Source organism: Exophiala dermatitidis, assembly GCF_000230625.1.
Source record: "Exophiala dermatitidis NIH/UT8656 unplaced genomic scaffold supercont1.5, whole genome shotgun sequence".
Classification (NCBI taxonomy): domain Eukaryota; kingdom Fungi; phylum Ascomycota; class Eurotiomycetes; order Chaetothyriales; family Herpotrichiellaceae; genus Exophiala; species Exophiala dermatitidis.
Window position 1 is genome coordinate 1,978,131 of NW_008751650.1, and position 11,815 is coordinate 1,989,945.

Genomic DNA, 11,815 nt, shown 5'->3' on the forward strand with positions numbered 1-11,815 from the left:
CACTACATAGTCCTGCTCGCTTCGTTCACGGACTCGGCCTCTCCACAGTCTCCCCGCACGGGTCCGCATGTGCCAATCGAGCTTCGGACGTGCCACAACTTGAACTCCGTCGAGGCGGAGCATGGTTCTTGTCCCCCTGGAGATTCTGAAAGAGTGATGTGGCGCGAAACATCTGCTCCTCGGTACCAGGACTTGTCCGGTGGAAATCAATCTTCTGGGTAGATCAACGTGCGCTGGCCTCGTGACCTCCTTGTCATTTATGGCCTAGTCTAAAGGCATCAACCGCTCCCAGAACACCATCGCGCCAACGCTGACCGAATTGTCCGACCATGCTGTGTGCGGATATTGTCATCTAGCTTGATGGATAGAATGAGCCGTGGATAAGACGAGGCATTGTTCCTCAATCGCTGTCAAAGTCGAAACTTTCCAAAATCCGGGTGAATTTCTTGGCCAATCCCCAGAACCGCATTTTCCGTAACATGGTTTGAGCTTCTCGACTGATTGCTTTCAATCCTCCGTCACTATATATGTTCTTGACGCCACCTATGCTGGCAGGACCACCGACATCGATCCAAGTGCTGATGGCGGTTCGTTGCCCTTGAATCCGGTTTGGCAGATCTAATTGTATGGCAAAAGAATCAAAGGATGCTTCGGGGACCGGTTGAGGTCCGAATTTGGCAAACGCCAGGAGGAAGATGTAGCCCATGAACACCCGCAAGATCTCACAAGGCGCCGACACCAGGTATTCATTGGCCACGGAGATCATCTGGGCTGCATGCCAAGCGAGCCTGCGAGCCTGGCCGGGATTTCGGATGAAAATGGATCTTAATCGTCGCTTTGCGGCTATCAGCCCGTAGTCAGGTTGCTTTCCTTGAGACGCTGAAGTGCGAAAGATATGCACGACAAGATCCATGACTTCATCCGCACTGTACAGATGAGAGTAATGACATGTGAGGGAAGTGATGCTGCGAGCTCAAGTCAGTATATTACCCAGCCTCCGGGGACGATAACTTACTTGTAGTGGATTAATTCTGCTGTAGAAGACGGGTTGTATATAGATTCACATAAGGCGTTCAGGCCTTGTAGCAGGACGCTTTTGGTCTGTCTTTGAGCGGCTGACAAAGATGGAAGCTTCAAGTATTCGGTGGTGGACATGATATCAAGTTGTTTCAAGTCCCAGAGCAGCCGACCAATCTTTTGAGCACAAAGTCTCTTGCTCCATGCCGGCAGATCTTCCGGAATGGCTTTGCCGGCGAGAATATTGCGAAGTATCTTCGCCGTAGGCGCACCGCGGGCGGTAGGGCTTAACCGTGAATACAATGCAGACCACGCCTGAGCAGTGGGTGCATCCCAGAGGGGTTCCGCACATGGCAAGTGACTAGGCAGCTCAGGAAGATCCACTGCTGCTCTCCTGGATGTCAGTGTGCTCAAACTGCAGTCATATTCGAACGCCGACCAGGCAATCCGTTTATCTTGCTCCTGGTCCTTCCAGCGTAACCATTCATTTGCCGGGTTCTCGATGAAACCGGTGTTTCTGAAATCCTCCTTTTCGATTTCTGTGCTGATTCGGGATTTCAACAACCCCATACCTCTGAGGCAACCTATTAAGATGCCTCGGGAGCAATCAGCATTCTGGTATAACCGTCGATTTCCGGAACCGAGCGAATATATCTGGTGAAGGCAAGAGGCTATGAGGTATGAGGGATCGTAGTAGTTTGTGCTATCTGCACCTCCTAGCCAGGCGATCATCTGGAGACACATTTCACTCAACGACCATGATTGATCTGTCCCTAGACGATCGTCCGAGTACATGGCTCCGATACACGACATGGCGGCCAGCGTGACCGTGGGGACTCTGGCCATATTGAACGTCGGAATGTGTATCACGGGTAGCACACTATGAAACTCTGAGAAGTAGAGATCCAAAGAGTTCTTCAACAAGTCCAAAGCAGACATCATGTTCAAGTCCTGAACGAGACTGATCTCGGGCAGAACCGGGTCGGACAAGAGTTGAACTAGGCTTTTGGCTGTGTTACCACTGTCTTGCCCGTCCGAAGTTATTGTGCCCTGAAGGATCTGGCGTAACGGTGGCAAACGATACTTCTGCGGTTCAGGGTTGCGAGTGTGATCAAAGGGCCACTGTTGGGCTGAGGTCTGGGACTCGGCAACCTTGTTGGGAGGACAGTTCGTCTCCTGAGTGGAGGGCAGGTCGACTCTTGCCGGTATAGTACTCTGGATTTTGTTGTAAAAGGGGCCCTCCGATCCAATTGATGCCCAGGGCTGGGCGTGGACGGGTTGGAACAAGCCATTGTTGAAGACCTGCCCGATAGTCTGCGCAGCGTAGTCACCAGCGTTCGGCGAATCCAGTTCTAGATTCAGCCAGTCCACTCCCCCTTCAGCCATCCCGGCTATTCGTGGTGGATTTGACATGAAATTCAAGTCCCCTTGCAGGTACGCGCTATCGAAATTCATCATAGATTGATTGTAATCGTGGACAGTGGTGGTCGGACTCGTGGTTTGGAAAGCAGCCAGGTCGGAATGGACCATACCCAGCGCGAAAGAATCCGTACCTGGCTGGATGAACTGAGCTGTGTGGCTGCTGAACGTCTGAGATATTGAGGAAGATTGTGCAGCAGTGTGCGTATGTCCAACTAGTCCAGGGACGTTGTCAGGTCCCTGGGTCGAAGCATTCGCAAAGCCATCCGAGCTGGCAAACGAGCTGTGCTGCCCGCTGCCATTATCCTCCAACGAAAGATCGGCCTTCGGAGATGTTTCTATCTTTCCCTCTTTCACGTCTGGTTCGTCAAATGGCTCCTCAGCCGGATATTTGCACATGGAAGACGACTTCGCACAAGAAATGCATGGGTGACCACGATCACATTTCAATTTCTTTTGCACGCACCGAAAGCATGATTTCTGAGCCGACTTTTTCCGTGAAATATACGCTTGGTGTGCCGTTCGGAGATGCCGTAGCAAAACATCGTTGCGAGAAAACTGGCGCCCGCACTCTCCACAAGAGAAATGCTCCCGGCGAGAGGGTGGAAGATGAGACTGAATGTGCCGAGCGAGATGACTTGGGCGAGCCACTACCAGATGGCATTCAGGACAACTGAGGGTTCGCGATTTCTTCGTGGTGGCCTTCGAGGATAGGAGAATCAGTTGCGATGCTCTGGGCTCCAGACGGTGAGGGCATGGTGGAAGCGATCGTAGCAGGGGACATACCATGGCAAACACTGAGCTGGGAGATTGAGCAGACCAAAAACATTCTGGACATTAAGACTAGCAGGAGATGTCAGTCCAGTAGACTGAAGAATGCTCTTGTCCCACTCTCTTCATCAGGATCAATTAAGAGTTGGAGGAGACAAGGTGGTGGAGGGTTAGAGGCTGTCACCGCTAGCATCAACACTAATAGCAAGATATGCAGCAAAAAGAATATAGCCGTAACGACTGTACTGAGGAACCAGCTGGTGTAGATCAGGCCGTGAAGAGTTGTTGTGTGGACATCATCATGTTCTGTACGTTGTGGGATGATGAGCGCAGTTGTGCAGAAAATCGCACGAGTCTGTCTGCGCCCGCAACTGGCACCCAGAAAATTGACCCCAACGCCAGAACAGAACCTGGGGAACTGAAGGGGACTCGGAGCCACTCGCTGCACTCTTCGGTGCCTGGCAATGCCAGTCTGCAGTGCCAGTGGCGCCATTTACAACGTACTGGTGGGTCACGTGTGGCCAGTCCTTGCTGACATAAGACATCCATGATCGAGCAGCTTGTGGACAGCAGCGGTGCCTGCGTAAGGTACTCTTCCGTCCTTACTTGCTTTGCACACAAGAGATCAGCATCCTCGCCGCCATCATAGCAACAGTCTTCCCAGCTCTGGCGAGCTTAGGTGGCCCATGGACAACGCTACTTGCGGCGAACAAATCCTTCCTAATAATATGCTGATGTGATATCGATTACCCCCGCGGCAAAGTCTAACATGTCGAGGTATCGTTGAGCCTGCGCTCTCTCCTCATTCAGAGACGACTCACCGCGTATACCCTGGGATCGTGCCTACGTGGTTCGAGCGAAGAGATGGCCGGAATCAAGCGGTCTGATCCGATATTCCGGGGTTTCTATTGCCAACGGCAGTGAGGGACACTTCGACGGCATGCTCTTGCAATTCAAGTCCTCTTCCAGCCTTGCAGACCGCTCGGCGAACTTGAAAGACGAAGAAAACTATTGCGTGAAATCAAGATTCGCGATGGTTGGCTGGCTAAGGATTATCTAACCTTCCACGACAATGCTGAGTCCCGGCCCTGTGCAGTAGATCATGAGGCGCAAGCGTCGCCGGGAAAGCCCTGCCACGATATTACACGCAGCGGCCGCCGTCGACCTAGACAAATGCTGATCAGCAGGTGATTCATATGGGCAGTTGGGCAGACATACCTCAAGGTTGACGCCGGTAACAAACTCGGCCTCGTCACTTGCTAGATAACAGCAAGCATTGGCAACATCGGCTGGAGTTCTTGCTCGACCGATGGGGATCGTGGAAACAAAGCCAGCTCGGTTTTCTTCCGTATCTGGCTTTCCGAGAAACAAATGTGTCCTAAGGGTAGGTGTGAGAAGAACTCCGTGAGTCATGATAAGGTCCGGACGAAAACTCACATTCCTGTGCTTCCAACCACGGGACAAACGGCGTTGAACCGAATCTTCTGGGGTCCATATTCAACAGCCATCGTCTTGGTGGCATTGCTCACTGCGGCCTTGGAAGCGTTGTACCACGTGAGGCCTGGCCGAGGGCGGAGAGCAGCTGTTGACGATACTTGGATGAACGCTCCAGGCCTCTTTTGCTCAAGAAAATACGGGAGAAGAACACTTGTGGACAGGTATATGGAGCGGACATTGACGTCCATGACGAGTTCAAAGTCCTTGTCGCTGACTTCGTGGGTGGGCTTATTGGCATACGTCGCTCCGGCGTTGTTGACAATGATGTCTAGACCCCCATATTGCTCCTGGGCCTTCCTGAGCAAGGCCTCCCAATCTTCCCTCTTTGTGACATTGGCAACGGTGAATTGACAACCCAATTCCTTTGCCACGGCCTCAGCAGAGGCCGCAGACAGGTCCGCAATGATGACTTTGGCACCTTCATTGACGAATTTGGTCGCGATACCTCGGCCGAAGCCACTGGCACCTCCAGTCACAATGGCAACTTTGCCTGATAGCCGTCCTTGTGTCATTTTGGAGTTCTGAGGAATCAGTCGCTGTTTGGACAAAAAAAGTGGTATGAGCAGCGAGGGGATCTTCTTAGGGGAGACATGAATTCAGCCGAGCATCGTCCATGCAGAAACATATAGATAGACGAGTATTTCTTCCGCTGGCCGGACGGATCCAGTCATTGCGGATGAAGTCCATGCGGACGGAGTGCACCGTGTGTGGTACCTCCGGGATCCGGACCACATTTGATAAAAACACCCCATATCAGCGGACAAGGGACCACATCTCAAGCTCGTGGAGACCCCGGCGCCTGGTTGCTGGACCCTCCTTTTCATGTTGATCATGTCAGGCAAGGCTCTTACATTGCAGACAGATCCTAGGTATGTATGCACCTATCAAGATGGAGATAATGATAATACCACTCTGTGTTATGTGATGTTGAGCAGCCTTCTCCATCGCCGGACTTCCCTTTTCGGTATACCGACACGGTCCATGCGGATCAACCCCAATCTTCTGACAACGAAGGAAAAGTACAGACCCGAGGAAGAGAATGCGGGGAACTCATAGGACATTGAGGCCTTTGCTCGCGGTTGCTTCGCTGCAAGCCGCAAGATGTCGTGTATATTGAGATAGCGAAAAATCCGAGTCCCAGTCTGGCTGTTGGAAGATATGGACGGGTCAAGAAGATCGTCCATCCCAGCATCCGAGGTGCAAAGGCACAATCAGGTCAATGATTGCTGGATTGTGGTCGATGGGAAAGTCTACGATATGACCCGTTTTGCGCCTGAGCATCCAGGAGGTTCAGATAGTGAGAAACCCCGAAGGACTCGTAGTGGAAGCGTGCTCACCGAGAGATATAGTCATTTATGCTTACGCTGGCAGGGATGCTTCCCAGGCCTATGGCGAGGTGCACGAGCCGAAGCTGATCACCGCTACACTGTTGCCGCAAGAACAGCTTGGGCAGCTCGATCCAGCTACGAAGCTACCTTCTGGCGTCGCTGGCGCGAGGAGCAAAGCGCCTCAACGCACAGAGAGAAAGCCGCCGTTGAATGCATTGATCAATCTGCAGGATTTCGAAGACGCTGCCAGACAATCAATCTCCAAGAAGAGTTGGGCCTTCATCTCAGGAGCATCAAACGACAACATTACGCGCGACGCCAATCAGAGGCTTTTGCAAAGAATATGGTTTCGACCTCGGATCTTGAGAAATGTGGCGACAGTGTCCACCAAGGGCACCATGCTTGACTGCAACGTTTCCCTTCCAATTTTCATTTCGCCAGCCGGACTGGGCAAGACCGGAGGACCAGAGGGCGAGGTTGCCTTGAGTCGAGGAGCAGCTGAAACAGGCATCTTGCAAATGGTATGCCCAGTCGTGGCGGGAAGTCGAATCACAGGCAGAGACTGACCCGCCGTTCTAGATATCCACAAACGCTTCCTTTCCATTGACCGAGATCCTGGAAGCTGCACCTCAGGACCAACCCTTCTTCTTTCAACTATACATCAACAAGGACCGAAGCAAGACCGAGGAGTTACTCCGTCTCGTCAACTCGAAGCCGCAGATCAAAGCCATCTTCGTCACCGTTGATCTCCCCGTCGTGTCAAAAAGAGAGGCCGACGAACGGCTGAAGCTCGAAACGTTTCAGGCCAGCGGCTTGAGCGGCTCTACTGCGACGAGCGGCAGCCAAACGTCTGGTCTCGCTCGGAATGTAGGGTCCTTCATCGACCCTAGTTTTTGTTGGGACGACCTCGTATGGCTGCGGCAGCAGACCAAGCTGCCCCTGGTTTTGAAAGGAGTACAGTCAGCAGCAGACGCCCGCATTGCCATGCAAGTAGGCTGTCAAGGAGTCATGGTCAGCAACCATGGAGGAAGGGCTCTGGATGGGGCGCCGGCATCAATTCTTGTCCTTCTGGAACTGCACAAGGAATGTCCCGAAGTGTTCGACCATATGGAAGTCTTCATCGACGGCGGCTTCAGAAGGGGCTCGGATGTCCTCAAGGCTCTCTGCTTGGGCGCAAGCGGTGTCGGCATGGGTAGGCCCTTTATGTACGCGCTCAACTACGGCAAAGAAGGTGTAGTACATCTGGTGAACAGTAAGTGGTTTTGATCCGTGTGGAACCAGGCTCCCGGTCGCTGACCACTTTACTACCGTGCACAGTCCTCAAAGAAGAAGTAATCACAGCCATGCAACTCGCTGGGCTCCAGAGCCTCGAAGACGCCGACCCTGCACTGATCAACACAGGTGAAGTTGACCCTCTTGTGCCGCAAGGCTCCCGTCATCCATATGTGCGCAAGGCCCCTCGGGTCCGACGGGCATTTCGTTTGTGAAGCTTGGTGAGCTTGAAAGATGTGTGGAGGATTCCAAATGGCGGGAGAGGCCATGGAAAATGATCTGTGTGCATATGAAATCTGTGGTGGCTAGCCACGTTGATGGGCCGACATGTCTGTGACAGAAGCTTAGATAGTGGCCATTGCGCGATGGTTGACTCCATTGGCGTTACCCGATCTACAAGTCGATAGCATAGCGGTCAGTCCGCTGAGTACAATGTAGATCAATCTTTCCAGAGTGTATCGAGTATTACATGACGATGGACTGAGCGCTGACGATTCCGAGCCTCAGGGGTTGCTGAATAAGCAGTCTCATGTGGCTTTGTGTAGCTGGCTGTCTTGGTGTCAGTGGGAGGTTGATGTGGGAGGTTACCTGGTAAGGAGGCCGCCGCAGCCAGCCACAGCACACAATATCATCACGTTCATCCGTTAACACATGCTCTTTACAGTACTTCCTCCCTAGTGCGCTCCTCATTTCGTTTGATCGAAAGGGCGGCGATCGAGCTGTATCTAGCATTAGGAGAAACAGGGGCGGCGTCAAAATGTCAACTGCTGACCCGCCTCAAGGCCCAAATTATGATCGATCCCGTCCACTTTAACACTACCTGCGATCAAAGTTTTATTTACAGCCTGAATACGGTACACCGTACCTCCTTCAAAAAGCCATCGACATGATTGTGCCTCTCGACGACCGACTTGAGCCCCACGCAACACGGCTTTCTGAAGATCTCAACGGCCCTATCGGACGACTTGTCGCTTAGGGGGACCCGTTGACAGCTGTCAGTGTATGGGCCAGCCAGTCACTCATGCTTTGTCGTCTCTTCAACGGAAAGCCCCCTTTCTCCTCCTTGGGCCCATTTCTTGATACTCTGCTCTCCCGTGCCCGCGAGAAAACCCGTTCGAGGCTAGTCCAGGGGTCGGTGCGTTCTTCAGGAGGAGAAAGTTAGTCGTCACCAGCAGTCAGTGGTGAGGCTCCATCGTGGGTTATCGGCCCTAGCCAACAATACCCATCGCCATCCACCCCGGGGGCTAGAATCAGCTTTGCCGCCGGAGGCCTATTGTCCCTCACAAAATATGGGCTGAACTGAATCGACGGTAAGTCAATAATTATAGGTAAGGGCCCCAATTGTGTGAGGGGAGAAACACACACAAACCACACAACCAGTCAAGCAAGGCTTTACCGTCAAGATAGCCATTATTGGTGGCGATGCTTGAAACGGAAAAGAATGACCGTGCGCGTACACACTCACGGTTATAGGCAAGCCTCTTTTGCCTTCCTGGCTCAAGCCGGGTCGGCGCTCGCGAGGTCTGCATGCATGGAGACTTCGCTCATGTCAAAGACCGGTCAATGCTCTTTTGACAGCACACCGGTCATGCTTGTTAGTTCCAGCCCATGAAAGGCATGGTAAGCACGCATTAATTGTCCCTGTTTCTGGCCTTTTTCCCATGGTGAGGTACAGTAGATAGGTACACTGTGACTGCTGCCTCAACGCTTGGGTGAAAGGCACACCTGGCTTTTGGGGGTTGTGTGTCTCTTTCACCGTCATCACCTTCCTTTCTCTTCTCTCCCTCTTTTCCCGGCCTTGTTGTGAGCCATATTATTGAGGTTCTTGTCATGAGTTCCGCAAAAGATGCAAGTTCCAAAATGCCATCTGTGCAAGCCTTAGAGCAGGGTGCTGCTGCCCGATGGGCAACCCCGCTTGTCAGCTTAAAGATGCGGCCGCTCTTCTCGAGGCGGACATTGATTGCAGGCGCATCGCTTTTTGTTTTATCTTTATTGTTTCATCAGACATACTACCTACGCGGGACCGAGGTGAGTGGCCGCCAGCGTTGATGTGTGATACCGAAATGCAAGTGATAGATTGATTAACGGTTCGATTGATTGCAGCCCTTAATATCATCCGAAGTCGAACTTTTGCCCAACCATCACGAAAAGCAGCCACAGCAGCAGCACGACAAACAGCAGGCCATCACTGGTAGCGGCCAAAATTACGAGGCACGAGGCCTGTTCAAAGCGGTGTGGGTGGAGGGATACGATAACACCGCAATACCAGGAGGAGAATACGTTGGCCAGAACCTATCATGTTCAACTCTTGCACACTCGTCCGAGATAGGGGTGCAAGAATCCTTTTTCCTCCATGACAACTTTGTCGAGATCGCCGCGGAGCTGGATGCACACCCAATGATCGACTATGCGCCCACCATGAACAGGATTAAAGAGGGCACCTTTTCCCTGAACGAGATACTGGCGGCCTCCTGGGACCGCCTGGCCACCGCGTGTGTGTGGATGCCTGACCACGGCGTTCATCTGTGCGTGTCAAGGATCATCTTCCACCCTGGCGGCCAAAAGGATCGATGTCGGATCAGTTTCTTGCGAGGACAGATATACAGCGAAAACTGGATGCACCTCGATCGATACACGCTGAAATGGAAAGGGCGGGAGATTCAGTTCCCCAAAGTGTTTGATACGCCTACTGAGTACAAGATTGGTGGATTGCTGTTCGGGCCCGAGGATGCGCGAATCATCATCGAAGAAGGGGTCGAGGATGCCGAACCGGTCATTGTATTCAACATGATCACGAGCCGCTCCAACTGGAAGCGCGCCATGTGGATCTTCCGGCCATTCTCTGAACAGTCCAACATTCTCACCGTACGGGGCACGGAGCGACCGAAGAAAGAAAAGAACTGGGCGCCCTTCTTTGTGCGGGAGCTTGAACAGGACGACCCGGAGTCCAACACGACGACCTCGGCCGGCCAACCGAGCAAGCACATACATTTCATCTGGCGTTTCGAGCCACTGACTGTTCTGAAATGTCGGCTTTCGACGGGAATGTGCGACGTGGTGTTTGAGCAGAAAGTTCTGCCGGCGCTGTCGAGTCAGCATGACGACCATGACGGCAGTCTTCGAGGGGGCACACAGCTGATTCCGATCCCGTTGTCAAACAAGGAGAAGCTGGAGTCGCCTTTCGGGTCGCCCAATGTCCAAGCATTCGTGTCATTTCCCCGAACCCATGTCGAGAAGGCAGGTGGCTGTAGACAGGCAGTCTACCGACCAGAACTGACAGTGCTGGTCACCAATACGACGCATTTCTACCTGACATACGCCTCGCAGGCGTTGGATTTCGGGGAAGGAGTGGTCATGGACGCCGATGCTCTGGCCGACCCTTGCGGCAAAGGCCGAATCATGATCACCAACAGCATTGCTCGATGGGATCTCGACGGACGGGACGCCAATGGCAAGCAGATGGACGTCATGACCCTGACATTGTCGGTCGACGACGCCACGGTCCAGGTCATGATGGTGGCTGGAGTGTGGAATCTTCTCCGCGGTTTGCCGTCACTGGCTAGTTACTTTGGACAGCAAAAGGTCGAAAGTACCACCGAGGGGTTCCCGACTTTTGCCAATGATGCCGCGCAAAACGAATACTCGGCGCTTCTTGAGCCGTTTGACCGCTACGAGCGAGCCAACGCCGTGGGATGGGACGTCCGGGCTTGTCTGGAGGAGTCGGCGATAAGCTACGTCAATTCCCATGTAGACAAGGTCAAGCAGGCCGAAGAAAAGAAGAAGGCCGCGGAGAAGGCCAAAGCAGACGAGAAACAAGCCGAGGAGAAAGCCAAGGCGGACGAAGAGAAGAAGAAGAAGGACGAGGCCGCAAAAAAGGCCAAGGAGGAGGAAGCGAAGAAAAAGGAGGCCGAAGCCAAAAAGTTGCAGGAACAAAAGGCCCTCGAGGAAGAAGAAAAGAATAAGAAAGCCAAGGAGGCGCAACAGCAGGAAAAGACTGCGTCGGAACAAGCCAAAGACACCGGCAGTAAATCCGTCGACAACAAAAACAACAAGAAGCCTCAAGACGCGAAGGAACAACCAAAGGACATCAAAGACTCGGACACCAAACCCGCCGCCGACAGCAAGGACGACAGCAAAAAAGTCCAGGATTTCCCCACGACTTCCGAGGCCAAGAACCAGCCAAAGACTTCAACCCCAGCAGCTCGCTGACGAGGAGCTGAAAATGCCAGGGGACCAGGGCAGACAGGCAGCCCATGATACGATTAATGGACGGATAGAGCGAAAATGTCGAATATACGATGTGTCTTTTTGGGCGTTTATTATTTTCTGTCTTCCTTTGTTACAGGTTAGGTTAGGGATCAGCTAGGGTGTCGCTCGCAGGTAAAGGGGCGTAAACCCCTCAAGGCGATGCCGAGCCGACAGACCAAAGCTGGACGATGGTTTTCTTCAAACATGCATCGAACTGAGATATTTATGAATATATGTACGGATGAGCGGACAGGTGGGTTTGG

At 52.8% G+C, this 11,815-nt stretch overlaps 4 protein-coding genes across 4 annotated transcripts; 2 read left to right on the top strand and 2 right to left on the bottom strand.

Annotated features, from left to right (window-relative positions):
* Positions 1-400: 400 nt before the first annotated feature.
* HMPREF1120_06293 (uncharacterized protein) lies at positions 401-3,225 on the bottom strand (the record flags this gene model as incomplete). Its single annotated transcript, XM_009160494.1, has 3 exons — positions 401-965; positions 1,016-3,138; positions 3,223-3,225. The coding sequence occupies 3 exons, from the start codon at positions 3,223-3,225 to the stop codon at positions 401-403; spliced, it is 2,691 nt and encodes an 896-aa protein (XP_009158742.1).
* A 480-nt stretch (positions 3,226-3,705) lies between these two features.
* On the bottom strand, positions 3,706-8,120 carry HMPREF1120_06294 (3-oxoacyl-[acyl-carrier protein] reductase). The gene is made up of 4 exons (XM_009160495.1): positions 7,330-8,120; positions 4,645-7,274; positions 4,426-4,585; positions 3,706-4,372 (listed from the first exon to the last, which is right to left on the bottom strand). The coding sequence occupies exons 2-4, from the start codon at positions 5,214-5,216 to the stop codon at positions 4,349-4,351; spliced, it is 756 nt and encodes a 251-aa protein (XP_009158743.1). The 5' UTR covers positions 5,217-7,274; positions 7,330-8,120; the 3' UTR covers positions 3,706-4,348.
* HMPREF1120_06295 (L-lactate dehydrogenase (cytochrome)) lies at positions 5,863-7,519 on the top strand (the record flags this gene model as incomplete). The annotated part of the gene is made up of 4 exons (XM_009160496.1): positions 5,863-6,001; positions 6,054-6,553; positions 6,612-7,284; positions 7,350-7,519. 4 exons carry the CDS (start codon positions 5,863-5,865, stop codon positions 7,517-7,519), a joined length of 1,482 nt encoding a protein of 493 aa, XP_009158744.1.
* A 1,044-nt stretch (positions 8,121-9,164) lies between the features above and the next one.
* Positions 9,165-11,513, top strand: HMPREF1120_06296 (uncharacterized protein; the record flags this gene model as incomplete). Its single annotated transcript, XM_009160497.1, has 2 exons — positions 9,165-9,332; positions 9,408-11,513. 2 exons carry the CDS (start codon positions 9,165-9,167, stop codon positions 11,511-11,513), a joined length of 2,274 nt encoding a protein of 757 aa, XP_009158745.1.
* Between the last annotated feature and the right edge of the window lie 302 nt (positions 11,514-11,815).